The sequence below is a fragment of the Salmo salar genome, chromosome ssa10 (genome assembly GCF_905237065.1).
Source record: "Salmo salar chromosome ssa10, Ssal_v3.1, whole genome shotgun sequence".
Classification (NCBI taxonomy): domain Eukaryota; kingdom Metazoa; phylum Chordata; class Actinopteri; order Salmoniformes; family Salmonidae; genus Salmo; species Salmo salar.
In genome coordinates this window covers 39,071,643-39,093,643 of record NC_059451.1, presented here as the reverse complement: position 1 = coordinate 39,093,643, position 22,001 = coordinate 39,071,643, and the positions used below count along the sequence as shown (strand labels likewise).

The 22,001-nt window shown below is 43.5% G+C and overlaps 1 protein-coding gene across 3 annotated transcripts in view; it reads left to right on the top strand.

The window, feature by feature from the left end:
• The window catches only part of LOC106560384 (trafficking protein particle complex subunit 8), a 98,410-nt gene that overhangs the window by 21,425 nt on the left and 54,984 nt on the right, over positions 1-22,001 (top strand). For all 3 annotated transcript variants that reach the window (XM_014123258.2, XM_014123256.2, XM_045687751.1), the window contains exons 6-12: positions 2,696-2,849; positions 13,730-13,838; positions 14,613-14,878; positions 15,020-15,135; positions 19,371-19,521; positions 21,079-21,179; positions 21,374-21,479. In XM_014123258.2, the coding sequence (XP_013978733.2) occupies positions 2,696-2,849; positions 13,730-13,838; positions 14,613-14,878; positions 15,020-15,135; positions 19,371-19,521; positions 21,079-21,179; positions 21,374-21,479 (1,003 nt within the window). The remainder of the gene's footprint in view (positions 1-2,695; positions 2,850-13,729; positions 13,839-14,612; positions 14,879-15,019; positions 15,136-19,370; positions 19,522-21,078; positions 21,180-21,373; positions 21,480-22,001) is intronic.

Here is a 22,001-nt window from a genome sequence, read left to right as displayed (position 1 = left end):
CTCCTCTGCACTCGATATGTCCGATTTTTAAAATAGCTTTTCGGTGAAAGCACATTTTGCAATATTCTCAGTAGATAGCCCGGCATCACAGGGCTAGCTATTTAGACACCCACCAAGTTTAGCAGTCACCAAAATCAGATTTACTATAAGAAAAATGTTATTACCTTTGCTGTCTTCGTCAGAATGCACTCCCAGGACTTCTACTTCAATAACAAATGTTGGTTTGGTTCAAAATAATCCATAGTTATGTTCAAATATCCTCTGTTTTGTTCGTGCGTTCAAGACACTATCTGAATGGTAAAGAAGGGTGACGCGCACGACGCATTTCGTGGCAAAAAATTCTAAATATTCCATTACCGTACTTCGAAGCATGTCAACCGCTGTTTAAAATCAATTTTTATGCCATTTATCTCGTAAAAAAGCGATAATATTCCGACCGGGAATCTGTGTTTAGGTTCAAAGACGAAAGAAAATAAAAACATGGGGTCGACTCGTGCACGCGCCTCAGCCCATTGTCCTCTGATAGAGCACTTGCCAAAAGCGCTAATGTTTTTCAGCCAGTGGCTGGAATTACATCATTCAGCTTTTTCCCGCCTTCTGAGAGCCTATGGGAGCCGTAGGAAGTGTCACGTTACAGCAAAGATCCTCAGTCTTCAATAAACAGAGTCAAGAAGCTCAAGGAATGGTCAGAGAGGGCACTTCCTGTACAGAATCTTCTCAGGTTTTTGCCTGCCATATGAGTTCTGTAATACTCACAGACACCATTCAAACAGTTTTAGAAACTTTTTAGGGTGTTTTCTATCCAAAGCCAATAATTATATGCATATTCTAGTTTCTGGGCAGTAGTAATAACCAGATTAAATCGGGTACGTTTTTTTTTATCCGGCCGTGTAAATACTGCCCCCTACCCCCAACAGGTTAATTGACCTAAGACAGGGAATTTTTACTAGGATTAAATGTCAGGAATTGTGAAACTGAGTTTAAATGTATTTGGATAAGGTGTATTAACTTCTGACTTCAACTGTACACACAATACCCCATAATGAGAAAGTGAAGAGGTTTTTAGACATTTTTGCAAATATAGAAAATAGAATTACCTAATTTGCATAATTGTTCAGACCCTTTGCTACTAGACTCGACGTTGAGCTCAGATGCATCCTGTTTCCATTGATCATCCTTCGTGTGTCTACAATTTGGAGTCCACCTGTGGTAAATTCAATTGATTGGACATGATTTGAAAAGCCACACACCTGTCTATGTAAGGCCCACAGTTGACAGAGCATATCAGAGCAAAAACCAAGCCATGCGTTCGAAGGAATTGTCCATAGAGCTCCGAGACAGGATTGTGTCGAGGCACAGATCTGGGGAACGGTACCAAAACATTTCTGCTACATTGATCGACCCCAAGAACACAGTGACCTCCATTATTAAGTGGAAGAAGTCTGGAATCACCAAGACTCTTCCTAGAGCTGGCCGCCTGGCAAAACTGAGTAATCGGGGGAGAAGGGCATTGGTCAGGGAGGTGACCAAGAACCCGATGGTCACTCTGACAGAGCTCCAGAGTTCCTCTGTGGAGATGGTAGAACCTTCTGACAACCATCTCTGCAGCCCTCCAACAATCAGGCCTTCATGTAGAGTGACCAGACTGAAGCCACTCTTCGGTAAAGGGCACATGACAACCCGCTTGGAGTTTGCCAAAAAGCTCCTAAAGACTCTGACCATGAGAAACAAGATTCTCTGTTCTGATAAAATTAAACTCTTTGGCCTGAATGCCAAGCGTCGTGTCTGGTGGAAACCTTGCTCCGTGCCTACGGTGATGCATGGTGGTGGCAGTGTAATGCTGTGGGATATTTTTCGGTGGCAGCAACTGGGAGACTAGTCAGGAAAGATGAACAGAGCAAAGTACAGAGAGATCCTTGATGAAAACCTGCTCCAGAGCACTCAGGACCTCAGAGTGGCTTCTGGAGAAGTCTCTGAATGTTCTTGAGTGGCCCAGCCAGAACACGATCGAACATCTCTGGAGAGACCTGAAAATAGCTGTGCAGCGACGCTCCCCATCCAACCTGACAGAGCTTGAGTGGATGTGCAGAGAAGAATGGGAGGAACTCCCCAAATACAAGTGTGCCAAGCTTGAAGTGTCATACCCAAGAAGACTCGAGGCTATAATCGATGCAAAAGGTGCTTCAACAAAGTACTGACTAAAGGGTCTGAATTTTTATGTAAATGTAACATTTAATTTTTTTTAATTTAACACATTTGCAAACGTTTCTAAAAACCTGTTTTTGCTTTGTCATTATGGGGTATTGTGTGTAGATTGAGGGGGGAAAAAAACGATTTAATCCATTTTAGAAAAGGCTGTAATGTAACAATATGTGGAAAAATTTAAGGGGTCTGAATACTTCCTGAATGCACTGTTTATCAAACACAGAAAAGTCATGTTTTTGACTGCACTTTGCCTCGAATAGTTTAATGTTGCATTGGCTAACGTTTTTAAGTCATGTAAAAATATATATATATATATATATATATATATATATATATATATATATATATATATATATATATATATATATATATATTCTTATACTTGATTTTGGCCCAAAAGGTCTGCTTTACCACTGCTTTAAACTGTTAATGTGTCATTCTTAGCCTGTCATTGTAATTGTATATATTTTTTTCTCTCTTGTGCTCTCAGAGCTGACTCTGTGTATGAGGATATGAAGCAGAGGTATGGTTCTCAGGGTTGTTACCTTCTGAAGATCAACTCTCACACAGCAGCAGCAGGAACAGATGAACAGATACCGGACCCATGGAGCCAGTACCTTAACAAGAGCAGTCTGCAAAGCCAGGTACGGTAGAGCCCAGACAAAGTTTTCCATGTATCTAATTCAGTGGTCACCAACCGGTCGACCGCATTCAACTTGTCGATCTCCGAGGCATTTCTAGTCGATCACCAAACATTTCTGTAAAACTAGAGGCGGCGTTCCTAGTGGCCGGAGACTTCAATGCAGGGAAACCTAAATCAGGTCTACCAAATTTCCATCAACATGTTAAATGTGCAACCAGAGGGAAAATAATTCTAGATCACCTGTACTCCACACACAGAGACGCGTACAAAGCTCTCCCTCGCCCTCCCTCCATTTGGTAAATCTGACCACAGTTCTATCCTGATTCCTGCTTACAAGCATAAATTAAAGCAGGAAGCACCAGTGACTCGGTCTATTTAAAAAAGTGTTCAGATGAAGCAGATGCTGAACTACAGGACTGTTTTGCTATCACAGACTGGAACATGTTCCAGGATTCTTCCGATGGCATTGAGGAGTACACCACATCAGTCACTGGCTTTATCAATAAGTGCATTGAGGACGTCGTCCCCACAGTGACTGTACGTACATACCCCAACCAGAAGCCATGGATTACAGGCAACATTCGCACTGAGCTAAAGGGTAGGTGCTGCTGCTTTCAAGGTGCGGGACTCTAACCCCGGAAGCTTACAAGAAATCCCGCTATGCCCTGCGACGAACCATCAAACAGGCAAAGCGTCAATACAGGGCTAAGAATGAATCATACTACACCGGCTCCGACGCTCGTCGGATGTGGCAGGGTTTGCAAACTATTACAGACTACAAAGGGAAGCACAGCCGCGAGCTGCCCAGTGACACGAGCCTACCAGATGAGCTAAATCACTTCTATTCTCGCTTCGAGGCAAGCAACACTGAGGCATGCATGAGAGCATCAGCTGTTCCAGGCGACTGTGTGATCACGCTCTCCGTAGCCGACGTTAGTAAGACCTTTTAAACAGGTCAACATACACAAGGCTGCGGGGCCAGACGGATTAACAGGATGTGTGCTCCGGGCATGTGCTGACCAACTGGCAGGTGTCTTCACTGACATTTTCAACATGTCCCTGATTGAGTCTGTAATACCAACATGCTTCAAGCAGACCACCGTAGTCCCTGTGCCCAAGAACACAAAGGCAACCTGCCTAAATTACTACAGACCCGTAGCACTCACGTCTGTAGCCATGAAGTGCTTTGAAAGGCTGGTAATGGCTCACATCAACACCATTATCCCAGAAACCCTAGACCCAATCCAATTTGCATACCGCCCAAACACATCCACCGATGATGCAATCTCTATTGTACTCCACAGTGCCCTTTCCCACCTGGACAAAAGGAACACTTACGTGAGAATGCTATTAATTGACTATAGCTCAGCGTTCAACACCATAGTACCCTCAAAGCTCATTACTAAGCTAAGGATCCTGGGACGAAACACCTCCCTCTGCAACTGGATCCTGGACTTCCTGACGGGCTGCCCCCAGGTGGTAAGGGTTGGTAGCAACACATCTGCCACGCTGATCCTCAACACTGGAGCTCCCCAGGGGTGCATGCTCAGTCCCCTCCTGTACTCCCTGTTCACCCACGACTGCATGGCCAGGCACGACTCCAACACCATTAAGTTTGCAGACGACACAACAGTGGTAGGCCTGATCACTGACAACGACGAGACAGCCTATAGGGAGGAAGTCATAGACCTGGCCGGGTGGTGCCAGAATAACAACCTATCCCTCAACGTAACCAAGACTAAGGAGATTATTGTGGACTACAGGAAATGGAGGACTTAGCACGCCCCCATTCTCATCGACGGAGCTGTAGTGGAGCAGGTTGAGAGCTTCAAGTTCCTCGGTGTCCACATCAACAACAAACTAGAATGGTCCAAGCACACCAACACAGTCGTGAAGAGGGCACAACAAAACCTATTCCCCCTCAGGAAACTAAAAAGATTTGGCATGGGTCCTGAGATCCTCAAAAGGTTCTACAGCTGCAACGTCGAGAGCATCCTGACCGGTTGCATCATTGCCTGGTATGGCAATTGTTCGGCCTCTGACCGCAAGGCACTACAGAGGGTAGTGCGTATGGCCCAGCACATCACTGGGGCCAAACTGCCTGCCATCCAGGACCTCTTTATCATATATGCATAGTCACTTCAACTATACGTTCATGTACATACTACCTCAATTGGACCGACCAACCAAAGTTCCCGCACATTGGCTATCTGCATTGTGTCCACCCGCCAACCTCTCTTTTACGCTACTGCTACTCTCTTCATCAAATATGCATAGTCACTTTAACCATATCTACATGTACATACTACCTCAATCAGCCTGACTAACCGGTGTCTGTATGTAGCCTCGCTACTGTATATAGCCTGTCTTTTTACTGTTTTATTTCTTTACCTACCTATTGTTCACCTAATACCTTTTTTGCACTATTGGTTAGAGCCTGTAAGTAAGCATTTCACTGTAAGGTCTACACCTGTTGTATTCAGCGCACGTGACAAATAAACTGATTTTGATTTGAAAAACCCAATGATAAAGCCTTTTGTTCCTATTTTTATTTTTTTATTAGTCTCTGGTTGTTGGTGGTAGGTGCAGACAATTCCGCTGCCCTGCGCGCCGGGTAGTCAAACTGTACCGGGTAGGCAAACTGTACCTGTCTGAAGGTACAAACTCTGCCTTTTCGGTGGACTTGGAGAGGAAATCAAGTGCACTATGCCTCCGCTGGCCAATCAGATTGCTCAGATGACCGAGTCTGCAGTAACGAAGCAGGCATAAAAGAAAGCTACGGCAAAATTGATACCGTGACATTTTAAAACGTTTAAAACCATGACCAGAGAGAGACTGTTAACGAATACAGCAGAGCTGCTGTTTTTGAGTGAGTTCATGTTTAAGTTCTTACTCAGCACTGTCAACACTTTGTATTCAACACTTTTATAACCCATAAAATGCGTGTTCTTCCTATTTCCACTCAGCGCTACAACAAACAGTGGAGCAGTAATGAATGAGTAGGAAAGTGTATCTATAAGCTTGCGTTGTTATTAGCGGCTTGGGTCTTTTTTAATATCAAGGAATATTTCACTTTCTCTGTTCATAGGAGTTACAACATGAATTTGTGCATGAGGCAGAAGTAATGCGGTGCGACTCGTTTGGCCATCAGCTGGAAGACGGTGTCCCTTGGGTCAGTGTCAGTGGAGGAAAGGTGGAGAGCAGAGGGATGTTGAGAGACGGCCCCTCAGTCTGCTGCTCTCTTCCCTCCGCTGAGACTGACCATCAGATGCAGGCACCATCAGCCCAGTAAAATAAAAATATAATTATTTAAATGTATCCTTACTCAGCTGTGCCTCACAAGTAATACAACAATGGATCTATTACCAGTGTGAGATCATATAGCCTACCTCAAATTTTGAAATATAATTTAAAAAAATGTCCCAAACAACAATGCATTGGCAGGTAAATTCAAGCAAAGCCAGTATGTGATGATAATGTATTGGGCCTATAGCTTAGTGCACAAAACTCATTGCTACAGTACTGTTTTTAATTGGTTAATGTTGCATAGGCTTACATTTTTTGGTAATAAAAAAATCAGAGCGGTAGATCTCGGCATGCATTTTGACTCAGAAAATGATCTTGACTCAGCAAAGGTTGGTGACCACTGATCTAATTGTCAGTTGCTAATGTACTGTAGCAGATAACTGACCATACCATTGTCCGGTTCATTTGGACACTTCGCAAAGGAAAAGGAGTGTAGCTTATTACATAATTCAGTTAGTACCTTCCCCTTTTACTCAGTTACTGAGCACTTTCTTCTTGAGCCGACCAATAAATTGGTTGACTGATTTATCGCCTGTTATCAGCCATTCACAGAAATATTTGTGTCGGTCTATATTACGCCGATATTATATACATATGGAATGAACAAATGCGTTTGCTCATTTGCGGTTATTTTTTTAATAAAAAAAAAAATGTTTTCCTAAAGAGGGCGCCCTACGAGCTGCTCACTGAACATCATTCAGCCCGTAAGTCACCAAGCAAGCAGCCCTGTCCTCATCACATGCTCACTTGGTTAACATTAGCTGGCTAGTTAGCCAGCAATGTAGTTGTGCTGTATCTAGCCAGCAAGGTAGTTCGCCTAGCTAGCAATCTGTGCTATTTATGTATGAACACTGGACTGGTGCCAAAGTGAACACCGACTCATCCTTGATACAAAAATAACAGTGTTATTGTCTAAGTGTATTATGTTTGTTAGTTGGTTTATTTAGTTAGTTTTCCAAAATATACATTATGCAAAAAGCACGACCGTTGGCGCAGATCTATCATTCAGGCCATGTGCTTACATTTAATGATGAGATCAGATTGTTAACTAGCAAGCAACATTTCAACGTGTCTGACTAAAACCAATGGGGCAAGCATTTATCAGCATGAACGTTTTCAGTCATCAGCTTATGCCATTTTCAGTTGAAATATATAGCCAATATATTTTAGATTGAATAACTGTAATTTACTTCATGGTTTCAGGAAGAAAACGTTTTTGTAATGAACACTTAGCGTATGCTTGTCCTAACAAGCTCTCATTGTGAGGTTGCCATGAATTGTTTCTTTACATGACCTTGTTGTAAAGCACTAGTGAATCTACTCAATACGAATGCTGATTCTAACATCTAGTGGTGACATTATGAACTGCATCTTCTTGGGTTTCACTGCATTCTTATTGAAAAATGTTTAGTTTTAGGTTTACTTTGTGACAAAGTTTAGTTCATTCAACCCTTGTGTATTAGGGTACTTGTGGTGCTTCAGTACAAACACTTACGCATTTTTATCCAGTGCCATAGATGTACAAATCTTTACGTTTTACTTAAGAAGGTAAACTGAACAAGTGTTTCGTATTTATAGAGGATATACATTGCATTCGGAAAGTTTAGAACCCTTCACTTAAAAAAAAACTAAACAAAAAAAAAGTACGTTACAGCCTTATTCTTAAATTGATTAAACTCAGCAAAAAATTAATGTCCCTTTTTTTTCAGGACCCTGTCTTTCAAAGATAATTTGTAAAAATCCAAGTAACTTCAGATCTTCATTGTAAAGCGTTTTAACACTGTTTCCCATGCTTGTTCAATGAACCATAAACAATTAATGAACATGCATCTGTGGAACGGTCGTTAAGACACTAACAGCTTACAGACGGTAGGCAATTAAGGTCACAGTTATGAAAACTTAGGACACTAAAGAGGCCTTTTTGCTGACTCTGGAAAAACACCAAAAGAAAGATGCCCGGGATCCCTGCTCATCTGCGTGAATGTGCCTTAGGCATGCTGCAAGGAGGCATGAGGACTGCAGATGTGTCCAGGGCAATAAATTGCAATGTCCGTACTGTGAGACGCCTAAGACAGCACTACAGGGAGACAGGACAGACAGCTGATCGTCCTCGCAGTGGCAGACCACGTGTAACAACATCTGCACAGGATCGGTACATCTGAACATCACACCTGCGGGACAGGTACAGGATGGCAACAACAACTGCCCGAGTTACACCAGGAACGCACAATCCCTCCTTCAGTGCTCACACTGTCTGCAGTAGGCTGAGAGAGGCTGGACTAAGGGCTTGTAGGCCTGTTGTAAGGCAGGCCCTCACCACACATCACCGGCAACAATGTTGCCTATGGGCACAAACCCAATGTCGCTGGATCAGACAAGACTGGCCAAAAGTGCTCTTCACTGACGAGTCGCGGTTTTGTCTCACCAGGGGTGATGGTCGGATTTGCGTTTATCGTTGAAAGAAGGAGCATTACACCGAGGCCTGTACTCTGGAGCGGGATCTATTTGGAGGTGGAGGGTCCGTCATGTTCTGGGGCGGTGTGTCACAGCATCATCGGACTGAGCTTGTTGTCATTGCAGGCAATCTCAACGCTATGCGTTACAGGGACGACATCCTCCTCCCTCATGTGGTACCCTTCCTGCAGGCTCATCCTGACATGACCCTCCAACATGACAATGCCACCAGCCATACTGCTCGTTCTGTTCGTGATTTCCTGCGAGACAGGAATGTCAGTGTTCTGCCATGGCCAGCGAAGAGCCCGGATCTCAATCTCATTGAGCACGTCTGGGACTTGTTGAATCGTAGGGTGAGGGCCATTCCCCCCCAGAAATGTCTGGGAACTTGCAGGGGCCTTGGTGGGATAGTGGGGTAACATCTCACAGCAAGAACTGGCAAATCTGGTGCAGTCCATGAGGAGGAGATGCACTGCAGTACTTCGTATCTGGTGTGGCCACCAGCTGCATTGAATGTTACTTTTGATTTTGACCCCCGCCCCTTTGTTCAGGGCCACATTATTCCATTTCTGTTGGTCACGTCTGTGGAACTTGTTCAGTTTCTCAGTTCTTGAATCTTATGTTCATACAAATATTTACACATGTTAAGTTTGCTGAAAATAAATGCAGTTGACTTTTTATTTTATTTTACTGAGTTATTTTTTTTTCTCTCCAGAGATGTTGGATCGGGTTCAAGTCTGGGCTCTGGCTGGGCCACTCAAGGACATTCAGAGACATCTCCAGAAGCCATTCCTGCATTGTATTCGGGTCATTATCCTGCTGGAAGGTGACCCTTTGCCCCAGTCTGAGGTCCTGAGCCCTCTGGAGCAGGTTTTCATCAAGGATCTGTCTGCACATTGCTTTGTTCATATTTCCCTTGATCCTAACTAGCCTCCTAGTCCCTACTCCTAAATAAAATCCCCACAGCATGATGCTGCCACCACCATTCTTCACAGTACGGATGTGTCCTCCAGACGTGACAATTGGCATTCAGGCCAAAGAGTTCAATCTTGGTTTCATCAGACCAGAGAATCTTGTTCCTCATGGTCTGAGAGTCCTTTAGGTGCCTTTTCGCAAACTCCAAGTGGGCTGTCATGTGCTGTTTTACTGAGGTGTGGCCACTCTACCATAAAGGCCTGATTTGGTGGAGTGCTACAGAGATGGTTGTCTTCTGGATGGTTCTCCCATCTCCACAGAGGAATTCTAGAGCTCTGTCAGAGTGACCATCAGGTTCTTGGTCACCTCCCTGACCAAGGCCCTTCTCCCCTGATGGTTCAGTTTGGCCGGGTGGCCAACTCGAGGAAGAGTCTTGGTGGTTCCAAACTTCTTCCATTTAAGAATGATGGAGGCCATTGCATTATTGGGGACCTTCAATGCTGCAGATATGCTTTGGTACCTTTCCCCAGTTCTGTGCCTAGACACAATTCTGTCTCAGAGCTCTACTGACAATTCCTTTGACCTCATGGCTTGGTTTTTGCTCTGACATGCACTGTCAACTGTTGGACCTTACATAGACGTGTGTGCCTTTTTACAAAATCATTTCCAATCAATTGAATTTATCACAGGTGGACTCCAAGTCGTAGAAACGTCTCAAGGATGATCAATGGATCGAGTCTCATAGCAGAGGTCTTAATACTTATGTAAATAAGCTATTTCTGTTTTTATTTTTAATACATTTGCAAACATTTAAAAAAAAAAAAACGTTTCGCTTTGTTATTGTGTGTAGATTGATTGGGGGACAATTTTCTTTTTAGAGTAAGGCTATAATGTAACAATGCGGAAAAAATCAAGGGGTCTGAATTCTTTCCCGAATGCACTGTAGTTTGTAATTGTGGTTTACTTGATAACCACCAAAAATTGTTCTAAAATAATGTTTATTTTAATATTTTGTAAAATTATATTTGAGTATCTGTTAATCAGTTGGACCACAATTTGTGATAAAAAGGCCTGTTTTTCATTACACCTAAAACATACTGTACAAGTCAAAAGTGTGGACTCCTACTCATTGCAGGGTTTTTCTTTATTTTTCTACATTGTAGAATAATATTGAAGACATCAAAACTATGAAATAACACACATGGAATCATGTAGTAACCAAAAAATTGTTAAACAAAGTAGCCACCCTTTGCCTTAATGACGGCTTTGCACGCTCTTGACATTCTCTCTACCAGCTTCACAAGGAATGCTTTTCCAACAGTCTTGAAGGAGTTCCCACATCTGCTGAGCGCTCGTTGGCTGCTTTTCCTTCACTCCGGTCCAACTCATCCCAAACCATCGATATTGGGTTGATGACAGGTGATTGTGGAGGCCAAGTCATCTGATGCAGCACTCCATCACTCTCCTTTGTCAAATAGCCTTTACACAGCCTGGAGGTGTGTTTTAGGTCATTTTCCTGTTGAATAACAAATGATAGGATGGTGTAACGCTGGTGTGGTAGCCATGCTGGTTAAGTGTTCCTTGAATTATAAATAAATCACTGACAATATTACCAGCAATTCACCATCACACCACCACCTTGCTTCACGGTCGGAACCACACATGAGATCATCCATTCCCCTACTCTTTTTCTCAATGCATTGCAGTTGGAACAAAACATTTCTAATTTGAACTCATCGTACCAAAAGACAGATTTCCACTGGTCTAATGTCCATTGCTCGTGTTTCTTGTCCCAAGCAAGTCTCTTCTTATTATTGGTGTCCTTTAGTAGTGGTGTCTTTGCAGCAATTTGACCATGAAGGCCAGATTCTTGCAGTCTGAACAGTTGATGTTGAGATGTCTGTTACTTGAACTCTCTGAAGTATTTATTTGGGCTGCATTTTCTTTGGCTGGTAACTCTGAACTTATCCTCTCCGGAGGTTACTCTGTGTCTTTTCTTTCCTGTGGCGGTCGTCATAAGAGCCAGTTTCATCATAGCGCTTGATTGTTTTTGGCGACTGCACTTTGACCTTCAAGAACTTTGAAAGTTTCTTAATCATTCCGGAAAATTTCAAGTAATGGACTGTCGTTTCTCTTTGCTTATTTGAGCTATTTTTGCCGTAATATGGACTTGGTCTTTTACCAAATATACTGCTAAAAAAATAAAGGGAACACTTAAACAACACATCCTTGATCTGAATGAAAGAAATAATCTTATTAAATACTTTTTTCTTTACATAGTTGAATGTGCTGACAACAAAATCACACAAATATAATCAATGGAAATCCAATTTATCAACCCATGGATGTCTGGATTTGGAGTCGCACTCAAAATTAAAGTGGAAAACCACACTACAGGCTGATCCAACTTTGATGTAATGTCCTTAAAACAAGTCAAAATGAGGCTCAGTAGTATGTGTGGCCTCCACGTGCCTGTATGACCTCCCTACAACGCCTGGGTATGCTCCTGATGAGGTGGACAGTCTGACAGTCCTGGACAGTCTGTGGTGCAACGTGGCGTTGGTGGATGGAGCGAGACATGATGTCCCAGATGTGCTCAATTGGATTCAGGTCTGGGGAATGGGCGGGCCAGTCCATAGAATCAATGCCTTCCTCTTGCAGGAACTACTGACACACTCCAGCCACATGAGGTCTAGCATTGTCTTGCATTAGGAGGAACCAAGGGCCAACCGCACCAGCATATGGTCTCACAAGGGGTCTGAGGATCTCATCTCGGTACCTAATGGCAGTCAGGCTACCTGTGGCGAGCACATGGAGGGCTGTGCGGCCCCCCAAAGAAATGCCACACCATGACTGACCCACCGCCAAACCGGTCATGCTGGAGGATGTTGCAGGCAGCAGAACGTTCTCCACGGCGTCTCCAGACTCTGTCACGTCTGTCACATGTGCTCAGTGTGAACCTGCTTTCATCTGTGAAGAGCACAGGGCGCCAGTGGCGAATTTGCCGATCTTGGTGTTCTCTGGCAAATGCCAAACGTCCTGCACGGTGTTTGGACTGTAAGCCCAACCCCCACCTGTGGACGTCGGGCCCTCATACCACCCTCATGGAGTCTGTTTCTGACCGTTTGAGCAGACACATGCACATTTGTGGCCTGCTGGAGGTCATTTTGCAGGGCTCTGGCAGTGCTTCTCCTGCTCCTCCTTGCACAAAGGCGGAGGTAGCGGTCCTGCTGCTGGGTTGTTGCTCTCCTACGGCCTCCTCCACGTCTCCTGATGTACTGGCCTGTCTCCTGGTAGCGCCTCCATGCTCTGGACACTACGCTGACAGACACAGCAAACCTTCTTGCCACAGCTCGCATTGATGTGCCATCCTGGATGAGCTGCACTACCTGAGCCACATGTGTGGATTGTAGACTCCGTCTCATGCTACCACTAGAGTGAAAGCACTGCCAGCATTCAAAAGTGACCAAAACATCAGCCAGGAAGCATAGGAACTGAGAAGTGGTCTGTGGTCCCCACCTGCAGAACCACTCCTTTATTGGGGGTGTCTTGCTAATTGCCTATAATTTCCACCTGTTGTCTATTCCATTTACACAACAGCATGTGACATTTATTGTCAGTGTTGATTCCTAAGTGGACAGTTTGATTTCACAGAAGTGTGATTGACTTGGAGTTACATTGTGTTGTTTAAGTGTTCCCTTTATTTTTTTGAGCAGTGTAGTTTTATCTTCTGTTTACCATAGAAAGAAATTCCACGAATGAACTTTTAACAAGGCACACCTGTTAATTGAATTGCATTCCAGGTGACTACCTAATGAAGTTGGTTTAGAGAATGCCAAGAGTGTACAAAGCTGTCAAGGCAAAGGGTGGCTACTTTGAAGAATCTCAAATATAAAATATTTTCATTTAACACTTTTTGGGGTTACTACATGATTCCATATGTGTCATTTTATAGTTTGTGATGTCATCACTATTATTCTACAATGTAGAAAATAGTAAAAATAAAGATTAACCCTGGAATGAGTAGGTGTCAACTTTTGACTGGTACTGTATTTTGGCAGATAGCTTTAGTCGGTGACTATTGCATCCCTAAAATCGGTATCAGTATTGGATCTAAAAATCCCATATCGGTCAGGCTCTACTGTCTTCAGTTTCGTGCTGTGATCATGACCCATATATTGTCATGTTTGCTCCTGGCTGTTCTAGGATCAGTCTGAGGAGCCAGCCCCAACCCCTGTAGTGGTGAACAACACGGCTGTAGAGAACAATGTAGGAGGAGCACCAGAGATGGACGGACATGACTCAGCAGACAATGGTGAGCTTAGCCACTTAGAAATACCCAGGAGCTGAAGGTTTCATATCATTAGTCACTCCTGGGGCGGCAGGTAGCCTAGTGGTTAGAGTGTTGGACTAGTAACCGAAAGGTTGCAAGATCAAATCCCCGAGCTGACAAAGTAAAAATATGTTGTTATGCCCCTGAACAAGGCAGTTAACACACTGTTCCTAGGCCGTCATTGTAAATAAGAATTTGTTCTTAAGTGACTTGCCTAGTTAAATAAAGGTATAATAAAAAATAAACAACTCTGACTGAACATACACATACTTGTGGTCCTGTGTGGCTCAGTTGAACAGAGCCTGGCGCTAGCAACTCCAAGGTTGTTGGTTCAGTGGGAGTGTGTGTGTATATACGGAGATGGGGAAGAGGTTTCACACATACAAATGTTAATTTTAAAATACTCATTTGTACGTGTGAAACTTCTTCCCCACCTCCGTTGTCTATGCGTCTCATTCTCCCTTACTGAAAGATTGATGAAGGATCAAGAAAGACACTGCTATAGTTGAGTTTAATTATTTAATCCAGATGGAGAAATTATATGCTCATTACTAATCCATCTGAAGCATGCCTGGGTTGACAATGTATTGTTTATTCAGATGTAGTTTCCATGAAGTCTGGACACACACCCTCATTTGAAGTGTGCCTAGGTTCTTGACAATACTTTGTTTATCTAGACGGAATCTCCCAACAGTCTGGACACACACCTTTACATTGTTGACATTGTGTTGTTGTTCACAATGTTTTGTTTATCAGACGGAGTCTCTGTAAACAGTCTGGACAACACCCACCCTCTCCAGCTGGAGACTGCCATTGACATGCCCGGTAGCCTGGACTCCCTCAGGGCCGTCGCCGTGGAAACCAAGACTACGACAGTCTACACGGGAGTGGCGGCGGGCACCAGCCATGGGGCATGTCTAACGCTGAACGACCACAACCGCCTCAGATTATTCATCCAGGAATTTACCTTCAGGGGACTACTACCTCACATAGAGAAGAACATCAGACAGCTCAATGACCAGGTAGACACACACACAGGAAATAGCAGCGGAATCCTGGAAGGACTGGTAAATGATAGATGGACACAATCTATTATATGGCCTAAGGCATTCTAATGATCTGATCTCATTCCCTCTCTCTCCCTCCTTCCCCTACATCTGTAGCTGGTCTCCAGGAAAGGCTTGAGTCGTTCTCTGTTCTCAGTCACTAAGAAGTTGTTTGGAGGAGGGAAAGTTCCAGAGAAGAGTATTGCTGAATTGAAGAACACTTCCGGCCTTCTGTAAGTACATCACCACCCTCCTTCTCCTCTTCTCTGTCCCCTTCCTCCTCTCCCTCTGAGATACCTACTCCAGCCCTCATCGTCCACATACAACACCCGTTCTGCCATTCACTTTTGGTTAAAGGTCCTCAAAGCACACACATCCCTGGGTCGCTCCTCTTTTCAGTTTGCTGCAGCTAGCGATTGGAACGAGCTGCAACAAACACTCAAACTGGACCGTTTAATCTCCATCTCTTCATTCAAAGACTCAATCACGGACACTCTTACTGACAGTTGTGGCTACTTCGCGTGATGTATTGTTGTCTCTACCTTCCTACCTTTGTGCTGTTGTCTGTGTCCAATAATGTTTGTACCATGTTTTGTGCTGCTACCATGTTGTCATGTGTTGCTGCCATGCTATGTTGTCTTAGGTCTCTCTTTATGTAGTGTTGTGGTGTCTCTTGTCGTGATGTGTGTTGTCATATATTTATTTATTATCCCAGCCCCCGCCTCCGCAGGAACCATTTTGGTAGGGCGTCATTGTAAATTGAATTTGTTCTTAACTGTTCTTAAAAGATGGCAAGGTTCTCTCATTAACAGATTACACCTCGAATTCCACAATCAATCAATCAAATGTATTTATAAAGCCCTTTTTACATCAGCCAATGTCACAAAGTGCTATACAGAAACCCAGCCTAAAACCTCAAACAGCAAGCAATGCAGATGTAGAATAACGGTGGCTAGGAAAACTCCCTAGAAAGGCAGAAACCTAGAGAGGAACCAGGCTCTGAGGGGTAGCCAGTCCTCTTCTGGCTGTACCGGGTGGAGATTATAACAGAACATGGCCAAGATGTTCAAACGTTCAAAGATGACCAGCAGGGTCAAATAATTATAATCACAGTGGTTGTAGAGGGTGCACCTCAGGAGTAAATGTCAGTAGGCTTTTCATAGCCGAGCATTCAGAGTTAGAGACAGCAGGTGCGGTAGAGAGTCGAAAATGGCATGTCCGGGACAAGGTAGCCCTTCCGGTGAACAGGTCAATCACTATGTCTGGTACATACGGTATGAACACAACCACCAGGTAAGTTGACTGAACACTTTCTCATTTACAGAAATGACGTGGGGAATAGTTACAGGGGAGAGGGGATGAATGAGCCAATTGTAAGTTGGGGATGATTAGGTGGCTATTATGGGACAGATTTTGGAAATTAGCCAGTACACTGGGGTTAACACCCATACGATAAGTGCCATGGGATCTTTAGTGACCACAGAAGGTCAAGACACCCGTTTAATGTCCCATCCGAAAGACGGCACCCTACACAGGGCAATGTCCTCAATCACTGCCCTGGGGCATTGGCTATTTTTTTGACCAGAGGAAAGGGTGCCTCCTACTGGCCCTCCAACACCACTTCCAGCAGTATCTGGTCTCTCATCCAGGACCAGGACCAACCCTGCTTAGCTTCAGAAGCAAGCCAGCAGTGGGATGCAGGGTGGTATGCTGCTGGCTGTATGTCTGGTACATACGGTATGAACACAATCACACATTTACTGAGTTAAACCGTCCATGTGTCCAATCAGAGGTGCAGAATAAGAGGATAGAGAGAGAGAGAGAGAGAGAACTCAAAGATTAGCTTTAGGCTTTCACCCAAGAGTGTATATGTACAGTGCATTCAGAAAGTATTCAGACCCCTTGACTTTTTCCACATTTTGTTAAGTTAGACTTATTCAAAAATTGAGGGGGAAAAAACAATTTAATCAATCTACACATTATACCCCATAATGACAAAGCCAAAACAGGTTTTTATTTAAAAAAATGTAACTGAAATATCACGTTTACATACAGTACCAGTCAAAAGTTTGGACACCTACTCATTCCAGGTTTTATCTTTATTTTTGACTATTTTCTACATTGTAGAATAATAGTAAAGACATCAAAACTATGAAATAACATGCATGTAGTAACCAGAAAAGTGTTACAAAATCAAAACATATTTGAGATTCTTCAAAGTAGCCACCCTTTGCCTTGATGACAGCTTTGCACACTTTTGGCATTCTCTCAACCAGCTTCATGAGTTAGTCACATGGAATGAATTTGAATTAACATGTGTGCCTTGTTAAAAGTAAATTTGTGGAATTTCTTTCCTTCTTAATCCGTTTGAGCCAGTCAGTTGTGTTGTGACAAGGTAGGGGTGGTATACAGAAGATGGCTCTATTTGGTAAAAGACCAAGTCCATATTATGGCAAGAACAGCTCAAATAAGCAAAGAGAAATGACAGTCCATCATTACTTTAAGACATGAAGGTAATTTAAAGAAGTTTCTTCAAGTGCAGTCTCAAAAACCAAGTGCTATGATGAAACTGGCTCTCATGAGGACCGCCGCAGGAAAGGAAGACCCAGAGTTAACTCTGCTGCAGAGGATAAGTTCATTAGAGTTACCAGTCTCAGCAATTAGCAATTATCTGCACCTCAGAGTTCAAGTAACAGACACATCTTAACATCAACTGTTCAGAGGGAACAGTGTGAATCAGACCTTCATGGTCTAATTGCTGCAAAGAAACCACTACTAAAGGACACCAATAAGAAAGGAAAGGGAAGAGACTTGTTTGGGCCAAGAAACACGACCAAGAAATACTTCTTGAGTATGACGCTACAAGCTTGGCACACCTGTATTTGGGGAGTTATTCCCATTCTTCTCTGCAGATCCTCTGGGCCACTCAACGACATTGAGACTAGTCCCGACGCCACTCTTGCGTTGTATTGGATGTGTGCTTGGGGTTGTTGTCCTGTTGGAAGGTGAACCTTCGCCCCAGTCTGAGGTCCTTAGCGCTCTAGAGCAGGTTTTTGTCAAGGATCTCTCTGTACTCTGCTCCGTTAATCTTTCCCTTGCTCCTAGTCCTTGCTGCTGAAAAACATCCCCACAGCATGATGCTGCCACCACAATGCTTTACCGTAGAGATGGTGCCAGGTTTCCTCCAGACGTGACGCTTAGCATTCAGGCCAAAGAGTTAAATCTTGGTTTCATCAGACCAGAGAATCTTGTTTCTCATGGTCAGAGTCCTTTTATAGGTTCCTTTTAGCAAACTCCAAGCGGGCTGTCATGTGCCTTTTTACTGAGGAGTGGCTTCCATCTGGCTACTCTACCATAAAGGCCTGATTGGTTCTCCAATCTCCACAGAGGAATTCTGGAGCTCTGTCAAAGTGACCAAGGCCCTTCTCCCCGATTGCTCAGTTTGGCCGGGCGGCCAGCTCTAGGGAGACTTTTGGTTGTTCCGAACGTCTTCCATTTAAGAATGATGGAGGCCACTGTGTTCTTGGGTACATTCAATGATGCAGACATTTTTTTGGTACCCTTCCCCAGATCTGTGCCTTGACACAATACTGTCTCTGAGCTCTTCGGACAATTCCTTCGACCTCTTGGCTTGGTTTTTGTTCTGACATGCACTGTCAACTGTGGGACCATTATATTGACTGGTGCGTGCCTTTCCAAATCATTTCCAATCAATTTAATTTAAAACGCAGCACAGTACTGCTCATGCTCCCAGGTGATATTATTTACTTTAAGTTTCCTCTCAATGTCCCCTCCCCTGCGTGACATCTTGACCCTTTCTATTCCAATGTATCTCAGAGAACTAATAGGATGTCCAGCTTGTGTAAAATGACAAGCAACCAGATTTTGCCTACAACTCCAGCACCTGCGGAAAGTACCTGAATGTGCATATGTTCTTTACCTTTTGTAGAATCAATTGAATTTACCACAGATGGACTCAATTAAAGTTGTAGAAACATCTCAAGGATGATCAATGGAAACAGGATGCACCTGAGCTCAATTTCAAGTCTCATAGTAAAGGGAGTGAATACTTATGTAAATAAGATATTTGTTTTTTATTTCTAATACATTTGCACAAATTAACAAACTTTTTTTCCCCTCGTCATTATGGGGTTTTGTGTGTAGATTGAGGATTTTTTTATTTAATCCATTTTAGAATAAGGCTGTAATGTAACCACGTGAAAAAAGTCGAGGGGTCTGAATGCTTACCGAATGCACTGTACAGTTTGGATGTGTCCCAAATGGCACCCTATTCACTATAGTGCACTACTTTTGACCAGAGCTTTGTTGGCCCTGGTCAAATGTATTGTTGTCAATAAGAGAATAGGGTGCCATTTGAGTCTGACTTTGGATGGTGTTTTCTAACGCCTCCACCTATACCTCAGCTGAGTATATGACCTCTGACCTCTGCCCTGTGTGATGTCATCAGTTATCATCCAGAAGCCCCTGAGCTGCAGATCAGAAAGATGGCTGACCTGTGTTTCCTGGTTCAGCACTATGAGCTGGCCTACAGCTGCTACCACACGGCCAAGAAGGACTTCCTATCTGACCAGGCCATGCTCTATGCTGCTGGGGCGCTGGTGAGAACACACACACAGAAAAGGAGAGGGAGATGTGGCGCGCACACACACACTGTTGTGGAGATTCTAATCAATAATGAGGAGCGACAAGGTCAATCACTGATCAGGATATTACTTTATTCACAACTTATTTATAATGGTGCATAGAGTAATTGCTCTGCAATAATGAGGCTGGTCGATTCAACAGCGAGCAGCTCTGACATGCCAAATATATTTTATAGCAAAGATACACCTTCTTAGTCTACATGACAAACAACAGATGTATGGAATGGGTCACAAGGTGATACTTGATATATGAGAAAGCAGTGTCCCCCAGCCAGATAGCTTTTGTTATGGAGACTTTTCTTATTGTACAGAGTTAGCCCCTAAGATCTCGTCCCTGGTACTTCACAGTACAGAAACACCAACTCATTTTATGGCATAAATCAATTGTAAAGTCCTGAGGGGAGTGAGCCTCTAGGTCATACACTATCCCAAGATAGGTGCAACATCAGAGATGACGTACAGTGGTTCCAGACCCTACCCCACATCTTTTCGCAGACCTTATCTCCCCCAAGTCCAAAGGAGGGAGTGACTGGCGCACAGACATCGTGGAGACAAGTAATTGGTTCCCCATTTAATCACATGGTTTAAAATAGGTAAAGACACATTCACATATGAAGACAATGTTCCAGCCTGTCCTCTTCTTTTTCTGATATTCTGCATAGCAACAGGGACATGTGATAGACAAGCCTGACTTCTCCCCTCTCTGGGCCCCAGGTGACGGAGGCCCATATGAGGGAGGAAGTGCCACTGCTAACACCAGAGTCCAAAGGGATACATTCTAATAACAAGAGTTCAACAGTTCAATCAAATAAGCATATTATACAGATAAGACATCTTAATAATCTATATTACTGAGCTAATTCTGATTCTTCCGCCACAACACTCAGAGAACCTACACAGATAAACACAAGTGAATACTGTACACGCTCACGTCACATGCGCACACACACACAGTACATTGTCATGAAGGTAATGAACAGTCTTGCAGAAAGGACACCGCAGGATCTAAGGTTCCGGTGCCAGAAAGTTAGTGCTTAGCAGCACATGCAGTACAGTACTGAGGCTGAGCACACACCAATCTAACCTGCACCTCTGAATGACGTTAACAAAACAGAGTCCTGAGCAGTGGGGTATCTATCACAGTAGACTAGAAAAAGAGGCAATGTGAAGTTTGTCCTAGCATTCCGCTGTGTTAGCCATGAGGCGTGGCTGCATCGTTATCTGGGTCACGGGAATATTAACAGCAGACCTGTTTGTTTGAAACTCGTACAGGTGCGTGTGTTTGCGACTCTAGTAACAAGAATATTTTTGACAGTCTGATGTGGTCTGGAGCTGTGACATGTCCATTCCTATCCTCCACACACCCACCATATTACCACTTATGACACTCAAAACTATTTGGATAAATGAGAAATGGATACATCTTAAATGGTTATCATTCTCTCATATTGCTGAACCCTCTTTCTTGTTATCTCTCTCTTTCTCTGTCGCTGTCTGTCGGTCTGTCTGTAGGAGATGGCAGCAGTGTCTGCGTTTCTCCAGGGTGGGGCTCCACGGCCGTATCCAGCACACTATATGGACACGGCAATTCAGACCTACAGAGATGTGTGCAAGTACGCATTAACACACACAGCTGCATGTGTTGTCACAAAAACACACATTGATTAACAATATCCAGTAAGCTAAAATACCCAGCCTCATAGTTCAACAGCCGCATACAAGTCACAAAACACACAACTACAATGTACTGGCTCTCCCACTCCTGTGCTAGTGTGTATGAATGTTTTATAAATGTCCCCCCCTGCAGGAACAAGGTCCTAGCTGAGCGTTGTGCTTTGTTCAGTGCTGAGATACTGAAGAGTCAGTCCAAGTACTCCGATGCTGCTACCCTCCTCATCAAGATGACCAGTGAGGTGAGAAGTAGACACTGCTTGTCATTGTTACCACAGGTTCTATGTTTTTATTCTGTAGATTGACCTCTGGCTTTGTGCATCTCTGTGGAAGTCAGATTATTGAATGTTACGTGTATCATATACAGTTGAAGTCGGAAGTTTACATAGACTTAAAATTCGTTTTTTTAACCACTCCACAAATTTCTTGTTAACAAACTATAGTTTTGACAAGTCGGTTAGGACATCTACTTTGTGAATGACACAAGTAATTTTTCCAACAATTGTTTACAGACATTATTTAATTTATAATTCACTGTATTACAATTCCAGTGGGTCAGAAGTTTACATGCACTAAGTTGACTGTGCCTTGAAACAGCTTGGAAAATTCCGGAAAATCATGTCATGGCTTTAGAAGCTTCTGATTAGGCTAATTTACATCATTTGAGTCAATTGGAGGTGTACCTGTGGATGTATTTCAAGGCCTGCCTTCAAACTCAGTGCCTCTTTGCTTGACATCATGGGAAAATCAAAAGAAATCAGCCA